This window comes from Podarcis erhardii (assembly GCF_964252035.2).
Source record: "Podarcis erhardii genome assembly, chromosome: 3".
Lineage (NCBI taxonomy): Eukaryota > Metazoa > Chordata > Lepidosauria > Squamata > Lacertidae > Podarcis > Podarcis erhardii.
The window spans coordinates 79421234-79439698 of NC_138507.1; the positions used below are offsets into that span (position 1 = coordinate 79421234).

Below are 18465 nucleotides of genomic sequence, written 5' to 3' on the forward strand. Positions count from 1 at the left end.
TGGGGTAGTTTTCAGGAGGAAACTGTCATGATAGCATTGAGACTCTGGTGGCTTTTTCTTCAAAATAAAAGTGGCCATTTTAAGCATGCTATTTTGAAAGTTTGGATTAATGCCATGTCTAGATTGGCCTTAAATTGTGCTAATTCACTTTGAAATAAATAACTGGAATGTAAGTTAATCAGTGGGTCTTAAATGTGACTAACAGAGACCTACATTGGCTCTCAGTATGTTTCCAGGCACAAGTCAAAGCATTGACTTGTGCCTGGAAACATACTGAGAGCCAATGTAGGTCAAAGCATTGACAAGTCAAAGCATTGACTTGTGCCTCTAAACCCTAAACGGCCTTGGGTCAGTATACTTGAAGGAGCATCTCCACACCCATCGCTCAGCCTGGACACTGAAGTCCAGTGCTGAGGGACTTCTGGTGGCTCCCTCACTGTGAGAAGTAAAGTTACAGGGAACTAGGCAGAGGGCCTTCTTCGTAGTGGCGCCCGGCCTGTGGAATGCCCTCCCATCAGATGTCAAAGAAATAAACAACTATCTGACATTTAGAAGACATCTGAAGGTAGCCCTGTTTACGGAAGTTTTTAATGACTGATGTTTTAATGTATTTTTAATCTTTGGTTGGAAGTCGCCCAGAGTGGCTGGGGAAACCCAGCCAGATGGGCGGAGTATAAATAAAAAATTATTGTTATTATTGTTATTATATTATTATAGACTGCATATGGGAGAAAGGAAGCAGAGAAGGGGAAGGACTCTGGGATTGACGAAAAGTAGCAGCATTGGTCTGTGAGAGATGGCTGTTCATTGGGGCATTTCACATGGCAACATCATGAAGGAAATATGACTTAACAGATATTTCGAGTGACCAAATGAACAAAAAAACTTCACCCTATTTTCCAAGATGATTTAAGGCTCCTTGTACAACCTTAATGTCTCCAGTGCTGTATCATTTATAATTCATAGAATCATAGAATCATAGAGTTGGAAGAGACCACAAGGGCCATCGAGTCCAACCCCCTGCCAAAGCAGGAAACACCATCAGAGCACTCCTGACATACGGTTGTCAAGCCTCTGCTTAAAGACCTCCAAAGAAGGAGACTCCACCATACTCCTTGGCAGCAAATTCCACTGTCGAACAGCTCTTCCTGTCAGGAAGTTCTTCCTAATGTTTAGGTGGAATCTTCTTTCTTGTAGTTTGGAACCATTGCTCCGTGTCCGCTTCTCTGGAGCAGCAGAAAACAACCTTTCTCCCTCCTCTATGTGACATCCTTTTATATATTTGAACATGGCTATCATTATCACCCCTTAACCTCCTCTTCTCCAGGCTAAACATGCCCAGCTCCCTTAGCCGTTCCTCATAAGGCATCGTTTCCAGGCCTTTGACCATTTTGGTTGATACAGTGACTGAACTGGAGGCCCCTCGACTGACTTCAGGTCCAGTGTTGGACCATTTCGATCGGATACTCCCTACTGATGTGGATAGATTCCTCTAAGCTGGTAGGCCCACCACCTGCCTCCTTGATCCGTGCCCGTCTTGGCTGATTAGGAAGTCTCCAGATGTTGCGCGGACCCCCCTGGTTGAAATTATCAATTTGTCCCTTGACACGGGGACATTCCCAGGGGAACTGAAGGAAGCAGTGGTGTGTCCACTCTTAAAGAAAACTTCATTAGATCCCTTAGACCTATCCAATTACCGCCCAGTTTCAAATCTTCCATACCTGGGTAAGGTAATTGAGAGAGTGGTTGCTGAACAGCTTGGTAGGTTTCTGGAGGAAACATCGGTATTAGATCCATTTCAGTCCAGTTTCCGTCCTGGTTTTAAGTATAATCACTCTAGATATTTAAGTGTTATATAATTTATAATTAACAAATGTATCTGTGAGAATCCCATATTGATTCCTAGCACAATTTTTTATTGCAATTGAATCAAATTGGCTAACTGAGCTGAACTAAAGCTGTATCAAAAAAACACCATCAATTTATGAGAATGCTTTAAAAGAGAATGATCTGTAGAGTCCTTGTTCAAACACTAGATGGCAGCTACAGATTTAGAAATGAGTTCCGCAAATCCAATCTACATTGTTTTTCCTCTGTAAAATTTGATATTTCTCAATGGGAATATGTATTTATCTGAGTCAGACATTTGTGGCTGCCTGAATTAGTGCAGTTCTGTCTCTGTTCAGTCATCATGATTGGTAACTTGTCTTGAACACTATTCCTGTAATTCCTGTAATATGGGGAAGGAATGGGCCAAGTTGTCCAGAGTACCTGTCCAGTGTACAAGTGCACAAGTGCACACAAATTTGTTTATTTAAATTTATTTAAAACGTTTATATCTTGCCTTTCCTCAGCAATAACAATTTAAAAAACAGTTTGACAATAACAAAATAAAGCAGCCATAAAACACTAAAATGGAGGAAAAGGATAAAAAAATACAACTATCAAAAATAATTTCAGCATAATTTATGGTCCAAAAGCCTTCCTAAAAAGGATGCTTTTTAAACAGCATGCAGAAGGATATTACAGGAAACAAAGCCAGGCTGTAGCCATTGCTAGGCTCTTTCCTTGGTCCCAGCTAGGTGTATTAGATGTATAGGATGGTGCAATCATTTAAGTAGTGAGGGATGTGGGTGGAACTCTGGTCTAAACCACTGAGCCTCTTGGGCTTCCTGATTGGAAGGTCAGCAGTTCAAATCCACGCAATGGGGTGAGCTCTCATTGCTCTGTCCCAGCTTTTGCCAGCCTAGCAATCCGAAAGAACACCAGTGCAAGTAGATAAATAGGTACCACTGCAGTTGGAAGGTAAACGGCGTATCCATGTGCTCTGGCTTCCGTCACAGTGTTCTGTTGTGCCAGAAGTGGTTTAGTCAAGCTGGCCACATGACCTGGAAAGCTGTCTGTGGATAAACGCCGGCTCCCTCGACCTAAAGCAAGATGAGTGCTGTACCCCATAGTCACCTTGGACTGGACTTAACCATCCAAGGGTCCTTTACCTTTTGTTGTTGTTGTTGTTTAGTCGTTTAGCTGTGTCCGACTCTTCGTGGGCTGGAAGCTTCATAGTGGAAAAGGTAGTCCTTCATATGTCTTGGTCCCAGACCATTTTTGTAAAATAGAAGGATGTCTGCACTGATGCAAAAGAAACACAAGCCACTTGTTGTGTTTTACATGCAACACTCTGGATTACTGTGGGCATGTGAAGTCATGCTGTCATTTGCCAGCTGTTTAACTCATGTATGTTAAGCATTTATATGCTGCTGCTGCAGATTTCAGTATCAGTTACTTGTTGTTTAACTTTTTGACATCAGGATACCACCGCTAGAAAGTGAACATTCATTTTCAGATAGTCTTGAAGAGTAAATCTCGAGAAAGAGAAGGAATTTACCCCTTTATTTTAATTACTCTAAAATGTTGGAATTAAGTTGACTTAAGGTGATTATTACAGAGCAGGCATCCCCAGCCTGCGGCCCTCCAGATGTGTTGGCCTACAACTCCCATGATCCCTAGCTAACAGGACCAGTAGTCTGGGATGATGGGAATTGTAGTCGAAAACTTCTGGAGGGCCGAAGGTTGGGGATGCTTGTTACATAGAAATGACTGGGCTGCTTGGAGAAATGGTGGATCTTACCAGGGATTGCTAAGGCGATGTTTTCTTGCCATCCTTTCATGGTTACTCATATAGTACTTAAAATATAACTATACTGGTTACAATCAGATAATAGATAGGCATTGTCAACTAAGGAAGGGCTTAGCTGAGCAATGGAGCATGCAAAGGTTCAAAACACAGCACTGCCAGGAAAGACCTCTGTTGAATATCTTGGAAAGCAACTGCCAGCTAGTGTTGACAGTATTGAGCTAGATGGACCAGTGATATGACATAGCTTGCTATGTTCAGAATTGTCTGAAAATGAATGCACTTGTAGTGGTTGGATCTTGCTTTTACCAAGTATGTTGCTTTCCCAAACTTTTAAATGGCCCATTTCTTAAAACATAACTTTCACAGGCATCAGAATATTATAAGCAAATATAAGGTTGCTATACATGAAGTCTGCTCTAAATTGCCCCCTTTGCTTTTCACACAGCTACATGCATAGTCTTCTTTTGCATACTCCTAGGATTAAGTATAGGACTGCTGATATATTTTACTGATAGTGTGTTTCTGGCCAAAGGAAAGAAGCAACTACAGTTATCTCCTTCAACCAGTCTTGTCTATGCTTCTCATTTTCTTGCTTCTATTAGAATAAATTATCCACATACTGAAATTAGTACTGCATGTCATTTGAGTATGAGAACTAGGGGATTTGATAACCAAGATGAAAGAGATGAAATCAACAGAAAAAGGGAAAGATTGTGGTTTTCTTTGTGAGAGAAACGCAAATAGAACTGGCCAATATTTGAGATTCTTAGCAGAATAAAATTCAGGATATTGAAAATTGCAGGAACATATTTGTTATATAGACACAAGTACCAGCTACAAAATTTGGTTGTGCTGCCAATGTGGGAATATAAGTATTTATTTTATACTGTTCTTTGCAGTTCTCTAGAAGTTAATCAACATCTTTAACTTCTTAGCTAAATAATACCTTCATACTGAGGTTATGAATAGGAAGAGGGTTTTCAGGACAGATACATCTGAGAGTTTATGCCAATATGAAAATTGAGGGCACCTAAAAAATTGTAGTTTGTGTTTGTGTGGACCAATTTCCAGAGTATGAAATACTTGGACAACTAAAATGAAGGTGATGATAGCCAAAACTATTCTGACCTTTCCAAATGTTTCTAGCATCTGTTGTGCATTTGATTACAGCACAAAGGTGTACAATGGACGAAAAGTAGAGGGTCTGATTCCTAGAAAGCTGCAGGGTGGGGCACTGACATGCATCTGGCTGGAGCATCGTAAGAGCTACACCCATATGAAGGGCTTGAGTCATACCTGGAGGAAGGCAGTATGCAAGAAGGCTTCTAGGCTCTTTGCATTCTTGATGGAATTTCAAAGCCAGGATGGATAATAATTTAATTATGAATTGAATTGGGAGGATTGCCGTCTCTATTTACTGTATTTATTTTATTTACTGAAGGAATGAAAAACCATTTTTATTTATATTTCGAAAAGGAGAGTGCTTAAAACGTTGCGAGGAAATGATATAGCAGTTGGGTGGAGATCTTTTGTTTCCGTGCCAGACATATGGTACTTGTCTGTTTCCTGTGCAGGATAAACATAAATTTCTAACTGGCTAATAAGGGTGGATTTGCATATGCATTGCACATGCCTAAGCTCCTAGGCATGATATTGGGTAGGTATGCCATGATGCACGTGGATTTGTATAGATCACAGGTGTCCTCCCCACTGTTTTTCTAGAGAACAACAAGGTACCTTGGCAGATTACCTGGGCAAGTTCAATGCACATGGAAAGATGCTTTGACTCTAGCAGCACAGATCATCTAGGATACCATGCATCAAGACATAAAGCAACTTGTGTTCTGCATTACAGACAAACAATCAAGAAATGAAATCAGTGCTTCCCCCTAATGGAGAGATTTAATAGATGATTGATTTTTCAGGCTGATTTCCCAGCCAACTTGGTATGCAGGAACCCACAGTGGTTGACAACTGCCTGCCAAGGCAGATTTGAAACTAGTGATTCTGCAAAATTGGACTTTTCTGTCTGTACACTGCATTTGTTATATCTAGGCAAGCCTTCTTTATTGCCCCAAGAAGCAGCTTTTAGCTTCTCTGCATTTGGCAATTCAGAGTAATGAGATGGATTTTATTTAATTTTCTCAGAGCCAGTCTTTTCTATCAGTGCTTTCGGATTTTTTGCCCACCTTTGGTATCACTAAAAACAACCTGTGGTTGCGGGCTCTATCTCTATGGAAACGAAAAATGTGGTGTTTGTATTGTACCAGAGTAGACAGACATAATTATACATAATGTTAAATATAGTCAATGTGATATACAGAATGGATTGGATCCAGAGATGTGCTGTGCGAGCAGAAAGCAATTTCCACTTGAGCAAGATTGTCCTGCCAAATTCCTCCGATTTCCCGGTCCCACTTCATTCCCCCTTTCCCGTTGCCATTCCAGGCCTTAGGGGAGCCAGGAGGGCTGTAGTGGTGGGCAAGCAGCCATCAAGGTCAGTGAGGAGCAAAGTCTTTTGCTTGCTCTTCTTTAGAGCCAATCCAAATAGTAGTTCAACTAAATCAAAATAGTTGCTTCCTCCATCACCACCACTCTGCCAGTCACTCCAGTATATCTTCATGGTAGAGATTTAGCTTGAGCTGTGTTTAGGAATCTGTTATTTATACTGAGGCTTCACTCATCCTGGAAAACAGAGATTTATTTGAAGGCATTTCCTCCAGCATTATCTGGTTTAAACCTTGCTGTAAATGCCAGCATCTTTATTCTTATGTGTGTCTGGCTTTATAAAATCAAGGAGTGTGTGCACATAGCAGAGAACCTCAACTTTTTCACATGGGTGATAGATTTGTACTGTCTTAAGTGACAAGCTGAAAGGCCTGCTCCATCCCCAAAATCAAAACGACCAGCTTTTCAAAACAGAAGTAACTTAGTTTAACTGTTTGATTACATAAGTGGATATTGAATATTATTGCTGTTAAACTTTAAAAGTTCTTTAAGGCTCCTAGAGACTTTGATATCTACAAAGGAGACCTGAGAGATCAACGTCTAATTTTAACCAGACAAAAGAAACTGTCTTCAATTAGAAATGCCATCTTTTATGTGCCTTATTATTTAATAATAATTTCTTTTATGTTGGAATTGGTTAGTATGGGTATTATAAAATTAAAGAATGTGGCCAATCCCGTGTTTTCCTCTTTGGCTGAACTCAGAGGGGGGAACTCCGTCTTTCCACAAATGAGATTTTTAGATAGTGTAAACTGAATTAATCTTTGTAAAGGACATTCTAGAAGTTATCTCAAAAGCAAGCCAATTTGTATGTAGAAGGTTATTGTCTTGTTTTTCCCCCCTTGAAGCAGACCTTTCATCTCCTTGGTGGATAGATAGGTTCCTAGAAAAATTAAAAGAGGCAAGATGTTCTCTCTGCAAAAATAAAATATTGGAAAAGATTTTTGGGGGAAGGAGGGCTAAAACAAAACTCTTGGAACCTATAACCAAGCAAATAATTAGTTTGGGAAACAAATTCTACTAAAGCCCTTTCCCACTTTTTTTTTTAAAAAAAAGCCTATTTAGCTCAGGTGTTTAGATTGCTCTGGCATTTTTCAGCCCCAGCCCTTTAAATATTCCTTTAATATTAATACCCATTTAATGGATAAGTTAATAGACTACTTCTAACTGTTTTGAGAGTTAGAGACCAGTAGGGAGCTAATACAGATGGTTGTATTAGTCCACTCTAATGGTTATATAAGGAGGCATCCACTTTTATTTGCATGTTGAATAAAGTTGGAGCATAACATTACTTGGTCATGATTTGATTTGATACCCATTTTGTAGTCTTATCTACATAGAAATCCTGAAAATGAAACCTTCATGTCTTAAACTGTGCCTTTTGGCCATGTGGGCAATAGGACATCTATGGCTCTGGTTTCAGCTGTGTTTTACCTGTCGACTGACATGGACCCAGCATGGGCTCATCCTAGATTTGTTTGCGTTTGGGACTAGAGGAACTGAAGGAGCATAAAAGGCAACATAGCTTTCTTCTTTTGGGGCCACAGTAGCAATATTACCATTTTCACATCGTCTGTGAGTTTCCATAGCAATGGATTGCCCATCCATTTATGCCAGGTTTATCTTATAAATAGTTTATTTTTTATTTTATTTATTGTATTTTTATTTATATACTTTTATTGAAAAACATAGTTTAAAATATATAGTCACAAAAGCAATACAGCTTAAATCCCTCAAACCAGCTCATCTGTTCCAAACAGCAGTGTTTTAGTATATAAGCAATGAGATAAATATCCTTTTGAACTCCGGGCGTATGCTTGTGTGTCACCTCTATAACTCTGTTCTTTTATTTTTCATTAAAACAACAACTCTCTCTCTCTCTCTCTCTCTCTCTCTCTCTCTCTCTCTCATTCTCTCTTTGCTTTACTTGAAGGCTAGGAAATAGTTGCTGGGTTTCAATATTCTCTTACCTTTCCTTTCATAAACAATGGTATAAAGCTAAACTTTCAGATGAAAGATGAGTTTGAGCTTTTGCATGTAATTTGGAAAGCCCCTTCATTAATGTTGATTGTTGTTGTTTTTTACATTAATTTGAAGTGTCAGCCTATAAACATTGCAGTCTTTGGAAACAGCCTTGTTTGTGAAACAAATTCCTACAAGTTTGTGGTTTTATAATCATTTACTGCTTATGAATTCCAAAGGAGTAATCACATTAGTCCATAAGCAACAAGACACACTTGTAGTATTGGGCCCAACTCCTGTCAAGTTGGGAGTGAAGCAGAGGCAGAGATGAAGGAAGGGAAACAAGTCCAGCAAGGTCAGAGTCTCCCAGTTGCTCAGGCCAGCAAGCAGCCCAAACCTGGAAGCCTTTATAAGGGCTAGGGGAGAAGAGGCTTGAATTGCTAATCTGGCTGGTCCCCATGTAGTTCACTCCTTCAAACACAAACAGGTAGGTACACACAATCAGGAATCCTTGTGGACCCAGGAGGACCCAGGTACAAGGCCCTCTGCATGGGAACATTCTCTGTTGGGTAGATGAATTGAGCAAGTACAGCAAGAAGGATATCCTAAGCAACCTATATGCAGTTGAAGTAGGATGAAGATCAGGCATTACTGGTTATTTTCCCACAGGTTTTGGTAGAAAATGCCCCAGTTCTCCATGAAGTTGGCTGTTGCGGATGGAAAGTCATCCACAATAAACCGCCTGATCTCTAATGTGCCTCTCATGTTTCTGGCTGTAGATGTCAAGGATTAGATGTGTCTTTTCTGAAGCTTTTATGATATATTATACATTGATCAGCATTAGTGCTGGCTGACATTCTGTCTTGTTTTCTTTTTTTTATGTCTTTCTAACAAAGTGAATACAAATGTCTGTTTTCCCCCTGAAACAAAAACACACACCCCCATGATTTTAATTGGAAACTTAATGAATGAGAAACTGGCACAAAAAGCTGTAATTGGAGAAATAAACTAAGTTATCCTTTAGTCTCTTTCCATCGTACTGTTTGGAGCCTTGGATAGTTGTTCTTTGGCTATTTTCAAACATCACAATTCAAAGTGGCTCCAGTGGTAAACACAGGCTTACTTTGGCATTCCTATAGCCCGTCATTTGCTCCAGGGTGAGTGATCTCAAGCAACTAATGCATGGATGTTAATCAATCAAAATAAGCTTTACTTTTATGGCAGAAGGAACACATGACTATTCTCCAATACCATTTGGGATATAGATGTTGCATGTCTGTAATGCTTTTATCTGATCAGCTTGGTGAAATCCAGTCTCCATGAAAGACCAGAAACAAATTCCAATTACCCGAATTGGGGCCACATTATGAGTGACTCTCCTTGGCTTCCATTCAGGAATCCAGGGAATCCACAGATTTAATTATACAAGCCTTAAAAAAAAGAAATTTAGTTTCTACCTCTTGTTGCAAAGTTTAAAAGGTCCATGTGATGTTTGTGTCAAAGTTATGAAAAAGAGAGAGAATATTTGGAATGGTAGCCTCAAAACATGCAAAACCACAATTTCTTTTGTAATGCACCTAAAAGCATGTATCTGCGTCATACAGAGCAGATGAGCAACTTTTAAAAATGAATGTGTGAAGTAGCCCTCAGTGGCTAGATCTTTCCAATGTTCTGACGTATTCACAGAGTTGTAATTAATTTTTATAGTTCCATCTTAAGTCTCTGTGAACATTCTCTCTCTCTGCTGGAAAATACCACATTTTCTTTTTTTATGTTGACTTTTCTTATCTTTTTCTCCCCCCCCCCCCATTAGGAAGATGTTGCAATGAAATCGGAAGAGCGGGCAAGCGAAATTCAGCGACTTGAGCAGACCATCCAGGACCTGAAAACAAAAATTGCAGAGTTAGAGAAACAGTTTCCAGCGGCAGAGGTGCTAATTTCTAGTAGTAGTCAGTGGAATGAGGGTACGCAGCCAACGCCTGAAGGATTCTCTAATGCAGCTCTTCAAGAACATACATTAGGTGCCCTTCCCAAAACTATAATTACAAAATCTGTGCAGACTTCACCAACAGATGATTGTTTAACACACACAATGCCTTCAGCCAACACACTGCCACAAGCACCTCTGCACCTCAAAGGGGATCAACATCAAGGGCCAACTCAGCCATTGCCAACACTTGAGCCACAACCCACCTTTTGCTCTGAAATATCTTTAGTCCTGTCTCCAAAACGGATTTCAGTACAGTTGGATGCTGCCCAGGAGAAACTAACTACGTCACAACCTTCAGGACCTGATGCTAATTTGTCATCACCTTTGTGTCAAGAGCAATTGGTACCATCAGCTTCCCACCCAGCTCTAAGCACTGAAAGTATTACTTGCAGTGAACATTCCCCTTCCTTATCCTCTCATCCCGCAACTGGACTGTCTGCTTCCCTGCCCGGAGCAGGAGACTTATTTTTAACTTCATCCACGTCTAGTTCATGTGTACTGTCTTCGTCGTCCCTACCTGCCTCAGGGTATTCCCTGTCTTTGCCCGGCGCAATGCCCCCTCCTGCCCCACCATTGCCTGTTGAAGGGATTCCTCCTCCACCACCTCTGCCTGGAATGGACATGCCTCCACCTGCTCCTCCTTTGTCTTTTGCAAGCATCCCTCCTCCGCCTCCGTTGCCTGGAGCTGGAATGCCTACAGGCATCCCACCTCCACCACCTCTTCCTGGAAGGGAAATGTTACCTGCTCCCCCACCTTTGCCAGACATTGGAGTGCCACCACCTCCACCTTTGCCAGGAGCAGCTATGCTCTCCCCCCATCTTGTGCCAGCTGTGGCAGCTCTACCGGGAATGGGAGTGCCACCACCTCCACCTTTGCCAGGCATGACGGGACCTCCCCCTCCACCACCCCTACCAGGAATGGGAGTGCCACCACCTCCGCCTTTGCCAGGCATGACAGGACCTCCCCCTCCCCCACCTCTACCAGGAATGGGAGTGCCACCACCTCCACCTTTGCCAGGCATGACAGGACCTCCCCCTCCACCACCTCTACCAGGAATGGGAGTGCCACCACCTCCACCTTTGCCAGGCATGACAGGACCTCCCCCTCCACCACCTCTACCAGGGATGGGAGTGCCACCACCTCCACCTTTGCCAGGCATGGTGGCACCACCCCCTCCCCCTCCCCCACCTTTGCCTGGGGCAGGAGCTCCCCCTCCTCCACCACCACCGTTGCCTGGTATGGGTGCGCCACCTCCTCCACCTGCTGGCCTTCCACAGCTTCCTGGGTTTCTTCCCCCTCCCTTGCCAGCTGGTTTATTTGTAATGGGGATGAACCAGGAAAAAGGTAGCAGGAAACATGCAATAGAACCTTCTCGACCAATGAAGCCTCTTTATTGGACAAGAATTCAGCTTCATAATAAAAGGTAACAAACACGCCAGAAATGTTTGGTTGGTAGCTTTTGCAATCAGATCATGTTATACTAAGAACTGAAAAATACCAGCATCCCAAAGTCACTGCCTGCCCCCCCCCCCCCGCCCGGCATTATATACTGATAAACCATGTTTTATAATGCTTATTTTTTGTGCTTGTTTTTGCGTGCTTTGAGAGAATGTTAGGAGGAAGTGTTTTGCTGTGTATTTTAACAGTAAAAGTTACCAGGTGGCATAGACCATATTTGGCTTGGTCAAACACTAATAATTCCCAGGACAGCAATGTGTATTATCTTCGATTCTGAATCAGATGTAATTATAACATATATGTTTAATGCAAATTGCACTTTCTCATGGAGCTTTCAAAGATGTTCTCTTGGGTGGCCAATTCATACACATGTGACAAATGCCGCTGAATGCCCTTGGTGCTATCATTTGGCACATTTACCTGTATCCACAATCTCATGGAGAAAATCTCTTCATATGTACATGGCCACACAGGATTATGACTTAAAAAATATATCAGCATGTTGGCAGGAAGTGGTCCAGTACACGTATGAAAGTACTTCAGTTGCATGAGCAACCTGGACAAATTGTGGGAATACAAAATTGCAGTCACATGTATAAACTAGCCCCGCAGTTCTTGTATTATGGCAGGGCTAAGGGAACCTATGGCCCTCCAGATGATGGAGTACTATAACTCCCCTCATTCCTGACCATGGACCATGTTTGTTGGTACTGATGGGAGTTCGGAGTCCACCAATTTCAGGAGGGTTAAGAGTTCCCCACCTCTGCAAAGTAGAGTATAATGCACGTACTTGGAGGCACACACTTTATTATTGTTCCGTCTGCATTGAAAATAGGTTCCAGGACTGAGTTCTATTAGGAAAATTCAGGCACAAAGAGAAATATTTGGGGATATTGAAGAGTGGCTGTGGAAGAGGTTTTCTAGTCTGTAATGTGGATCGAAAAGGCTGTTGTTGCAGTGCATTGTCATCTCTGGTGCGGCTGTGGGGATGCAGTTAAGAATGTTTCATGGAATTATTTTCATGTATTTTTCCTCTGAGCAACGGAAAACTAAACTGAGGTTCTTTGTGTTGTTTTCTGCTTGTGTCCACTACTCTATGCATCATACCCTTTCCCCACTTCTCTTACCTTCTAATAATAATAGTCAAGTAGGGAGAGAAGAGCTAGTTGATTCAGATTGTGCTGCTAACATCACTCTTATTAAGAGAAAAGAAACAATACAATCTGTCCTCACAGTGCAAATCCATTTCAAATATGAACCAAAGGCAGCATAAGCTGTGCGCTGATTTATGAAGTCTGTGACAAAATTTTGAAGTCTTCGCAATAGTTCTAGTTAACCAAAAATTGCCCTGTGTAAACATTATGCTAGGTTTTGTGAAAGTGTTTTCTTTTCTTTCTTCTCCTTGCTTGCCTTTTAAGCTTAATTAAACTTAATGTCAATCTGCAAATACTTATTTTCCAGATCCTCTCACCTTTCTTGACTATTGACATAGTGACTTTGATCAGAAACCTTCAGATAGAAATCTTAATATTCCTTAAATTATGGCCTGCATATCCCTATTTTTGTTACTCTATGAAACCAGTTCCCTACTAAAAAGTATGTTTTACAGAAAATTTGCAACTTACTTTAATATGGAAAATAGGGGTCTTCAATATTTCAGTATTTCATTTTGAGAAGTCCAGGTTTAACTAGAAGAAAAAGAATGCTACTTTTAGCAGCTTAAATTATTTATTATCTATCGTTATTCTACCATTTTATGATTCTTTAGTCTGACATTGTCCTACATAGGTCTTTTGCTTAACTTTAGAGATTCTAGTACTTCACTTGTGTGGGAGAAAATTGAAGAGCCTTCCATAGATTATCACGAATTTGAAGAACTGTTTTCTAAGACAGCTGTTAAAGAGAGGAAGAAACCCATTTCGGACACCATCACAAAGACAAAGAACAAACAAGTGAGTACCCTCTTGCAATCTTTCTTTGGCGAACAATCCTTTTGTAGAAAAACATTGGCCACCCTTGCCAGGAGGGCGGAGGCATGTTCAGTAGATCTGTCTGTAAGTAACTCATGGTTGGTATATCTGCATGACACACTTTCCTGTGCTACATTTGTTCAGTCCCTTTCCTTCAGACATCTTTAAATATACTGCATGGAGAAGATGTACACTGTATGAAGTGAAGGCATAGGATAAAGGGGAGAATAATTAATAAATTGGGTAGCCTGAACAGAGAAAATGCAAGTTAAATGTGGAGGGTGCTGGACACAAAAAAGAGAAGGCAAGGACAGGACAGCCCAGTTGGTTGCAGGTTTTATCCCTGTATGGAACAGCTGCATATTCCAGCATTGAAGAGGGTTGGACTAGATGGCCCACAGGATTCCTTCCAGCTCAACAATTCTATGATTCTAGACTGAAGGGGGAGACATGGAGAATTGAGGAGATTCCTCCCTTTTTTTGTGGAATCTAAACCTCAGTCATCAATGTTAGGCATCAGTGGAAATGATAAGCATTCATTATGACTTGCTGTTGTATAGAATTGTGTGTGACAAATCTGGGAAGCTAGATAATTTTAGCCTTGCTAACTTTGTGACTGAAGGGTTGCTTTTAACAAAAACAAAGGGGACAAGTTATAGATGTATAAATAATGGCTATGCAGATTAAGCAGCATTGAAACTTATTGCATTCAGGCTTTGTTTAGTGCTAGAGAATATGTAAAGTGGATCCCACTAGAAATGTTTGTGCAAGATAAGGTTTCCCTGTCAGACACCTTATCATTCTGGAGCCTTGGAGGGTTGAGCCTGGGCCCATCTGCATGCATTTCTGTACAGACCATCTAAATCTACATGGCTTGTCTATAGCACTGAAACTGGACCTTATAATTTGACTTTGTAATAATCATATCTGAAGCAAAATCCTGTTGTTATTGTTCTTTACAAAATGTGATGGTCTAGGGCAGGGGTGGCCAACTCCCAAGAGGCTGCGATCTACTCACAGAATTAAAAACGGCCAGTGATCTACCGCCTTTTGGGGGGTTCAGGTCAAAGTTGTTGAGCTTTGTGGGGAGGGGGGGTTAATTTACTAACGGAAAGGGACCCAGCAATCAACTGTGATTTACCAAAACCTCCCAGGGATCTTCCAGTAGATCGTGATCTTGGACATCCCTGGTCTAGGTAAACTGCAACTGACAGGGCACTATAGTCAACTACTAATGCATGTTGTAAACTCCCACTAAAGATTACCAAAAAAAGTATTTGCCGGCAAATGTAAATGTAGCATCAAATCTAATGCACACCCTAATTTTTGCAATGTAATTTGGCAAAAAAAGGTGCACATTAGACTCAAGTAAATACGGTAATTATTTTGACATCTTCTTGGATTATAGTAATGATGCTTTTTCCAGTTAGAGTTAGAGTTACGAACCAAAGTTATAAGGATTCTTATTTTCATTTCAGCATGTTCCATTGAACAAACTTTTCCCCCCCAGTAGCAGAAGAGCCAACAGTAGGTATCAGAATATAGTATTTCAAAATAAGGCTGTTTTTATGATGAAATTCAATCTGTTATGAGCATCCATTTGATATCTTCATCAACCAAACATTTGACATTGCTTTGTTGATCTGCATAACTTATACCGAGTATCAGTTATACAGAAGTCCGTATTGTTTCCCAGATTTCTTAAATATATTATTTTGAGTAGCTTTATGGTTTTGGGAAAAACTGTTCTAACCCCTGTTGTCTTCCACTGAAGATCTTGCCAGACCATATATGATGGGATAGCTGTGTATTCAAGTAGATGGGTGTGTATGCTGTTAAGTTTGACCTTAAAAAAAACAAAAACAAAAACATATCATGAGATTTAGCAAAACAAACCTCTGCAAACAATAAAATAATGGCTGCTAGGTTGGGTTTGGCAAAAGGTGGTTAAATAGGCAGGCAGTAGTTGTGGTGAAATATTAGCGGTTGTGGTTTCTAATGTCAGGCAATGTTTGTTTTCTTTGCAATGGAAAGCACTTTATTATAGTTATTTTTTAAAATATATATATTTGAACTGGATACCATTAAAGGTCTGCAAAAGGACATGTTTTCTGGAAAACACAAAATCCAACAGAATTCAATTAAAAATATGAATATATGGAGCTACCTTACAGATTATTGGTCCACCTAATCCAGTACTGTAAACTCTGATGGCAGCAGTTGACTAAGGTATTTCAGAAAAGACTTTTCCCAGCCATGCCACCTTTAAAAACAACACTTAAAAAATACCATGCAATTGATTTTCAGATATAACAGGACTAAAGGAACAACAATAGCATTGTTATTTAAATTTTTTTAAAAAAACTTGAAATGCTAGAGATTGGTCTTTGGATCTTTTTATCAAAAATAAAATGTTGCATTGTATAATCTTGAGCTCTATACAGAAATATGTATGCTTGCAAGATCTCTTCCTGGCATCATGGGGTCACAGGATTGGGCTATGGTGCCACCGTGCTTGCGAGGCATCCTGGTAGCTTGCAAGGCTTAAAAGAAAACAACACATTTGGATAGCTATATGGCACTGCCTTCAGTCAAAAACCAGAAACAGCAAAGAGATAAAGATATAACGAGAGCACACCTATTAGGTGATCAGACCAGAGCCTCCTGCTTCTTTAAGCAACCAGCCCATGCGTTCTCTAACAGAGAATATGGTTCTCCTGGTCTCCCCTAATGGGGCTGAATCTGATATTAATCAGTCTGATCATGCACATGCTTTTCACTCTCCATCATCCTCAGAGGAGGAAGATTTCTTGGGGTTTCAAGAGGCAGCATCCACTCAAATCTTTCCCCTCCCCTCCCTCATTGCCTCAAAGAAGATGGATATCAAGATGATGGCTCAAATTCTCAGGTTGTGCAGATCACTCTATGGTCCAAACATCATGCCAGGACCCTTCATTAGACTATAAGAATCAAAGCAGCCATGAAATAGTGGAACAGAGATGCCAACTGCAGGAAAGACACTACCATCCAGGATCTACACAAGACAATAATTATGTCAGGCGCCAATCTCTTGATCCAGGCAAAGTAGTTCCCATCAGAAGCACAAAACAGCTTCAACTGGCTGGAGCTCTGGGTGTCCCAGTTAGATATACAACACTTCCCTCTACTACACCAGTCTCTCCACATCTTTCTGTGGTCTGACAGCATCAGTGTGAAATCGTATATCAATTGGCACCAGTTCCCTTGACCTCCAGCAAGAGTCGGCCCACTCATGAACTAGGTAGAATGCCACCTCCTGAGCCTCTCAGCCAGACCACCTGCATCACACTGGGTCCAGGCAAATGGACACTGCACCGGCAGGTCGTCAATCAACTTCACAGTCACTGTAGTCCATTTTTGGTAAAGGTAAAGGTAAAGGGACCCCTGACCATTAGGTCCAGTCGTGGCCGACTCTGGGGTTGCGGTGCTCATCTCGCTTTACTGGCCGAGGGAGCCGGCGTACAGCTTCCGGGTCATGTGGCCAGCATGACTAAGCCACTTCTGGCAAACCAGAGCAGCGTATGGAAATGCCATTTACCTTACCACCAGAGCGGTACCTATTTATCTACTTGCACTTTGACATGCTTTCGAACTGCTTGGTTGGCAGGAGGTGGGACCGAGCAACGGGAGTTCACCCCGTCACAGGGATTCGAACCGCCGACCTTCCGATTGGCCAGTCCTAGGCTCTGTGATTTAACCCACAGCGCCGCCCGCGTCCCCACAATTTTTGGTAGACCTCTCCTATTTCTACAACCCACACACAGAAGGGCGAGATGCCCCAATGTCTCCTTGGCCATCAGGTCTGCATTATTCATTCCCACCAATTGCAGTTCTCCCAAGGGTTCTCTGAAAGATCTGGTAAGAACAAGGCTATGTCATACTGATAGCCCCCTTCTGGAGCCAGGCACTTTCCCAAAAAGTTTCTTCTCCTTCCTCATGACCAGGGCAAAGCAAGTGACCCCATTATGCCATTGCAGATCTACATTTTAGATGAGCACCAATCATACTTTTTCCATTGTGTTGACTGTACATGTTTAAATTGTGTAAAATATATTAACTTAGGCCTGCCTTTAAAGAACTTCAGCTGATGCTTAATTCAGCCATTAAGCTTTGTGACTAGAGTAATTTATTCAGAATAGGTCACTCCATTATTGTACAATCTTCGGTGGAATGGTTTTGTTTGTTTGTTTGCTTGTTTCTGGATTCAGCTTGAAGTTGTAGTCACACCTTTACAGGAGGGCTGGACAAATTGATAACAGGCAACCATTTAAACATATATTCCAGTGTCTTCCAGGGTGTGTGTTAAACTTCCCAAAGTTCAAGGGGGGAGAGTGGGTGTTTAGGGTGGAGAGTTTAGTACATACTATTTCCTTTCTAAGGTGGACAAAGGGCTGGCTTCTTTTCTTATAAAGAACAAGAACTTGTGGCTTGGCACACTTTGCTTGTTAAAGTCTAGCCTTGAAGACAGAATTTTTAAAGAGAAGCCAGGCCTCAGACCCACCTCACAGTGGAATTTGTTAGCAATACAACACCCGAAATACAGACAACATTTGCCACAATCTCAGAATGTCCATGAATTCCTTCCTCACTTTGGTTAAAAGATCTGGCAAGGGTAGGGGAGAGGATTTGTGCTGCCCTGCTTTAAAGCCCCAAATAGTTTAGGGCTAGGATACTTGTGTCCATCCTTGAGTGCCTCATACTGAGACAGAAAGATGTATGCTTTAATAAACTAGCTAACAAATCTAACAGAGATAGCTGAATTCAAGGTATTAAAATGATTGCATGAGTAAAGTACTGTATATTGGTTGTATTCAACAGAGCACTAAGTCACGGTCCTGTCAGGACAAACATTACTGCTAGCACAATAGGACTTTCCCACCTCCCACCCCTGCATAGCTTA

At 41.3% G+C, this 18465-nt stretch overlaps 1 protein-coding gene across 1 annotated transcript in view; it reads left to right on the forward strand.

Moving 5' to 3' along the window:
- FMN2 (formin 2) overlaps positions 1–18465 on the forward strand; it is a 158069-nt gene that overhangs the window by 48276 nt on the left and 91328 nt on the right. The window contains exons 5-6 of the mRNA XM_081856331.1: positions 9921–11521; positions 13364–13508. Of these exons, the coding sequence (XP_081712457.1) occupies positions 9921–11521; positions 13364–13508 (1746 nt within the window). The remainder of the gene's footprint in view (positions 1–9920; positions 11522–13363; positions 13509–18465) is intronic.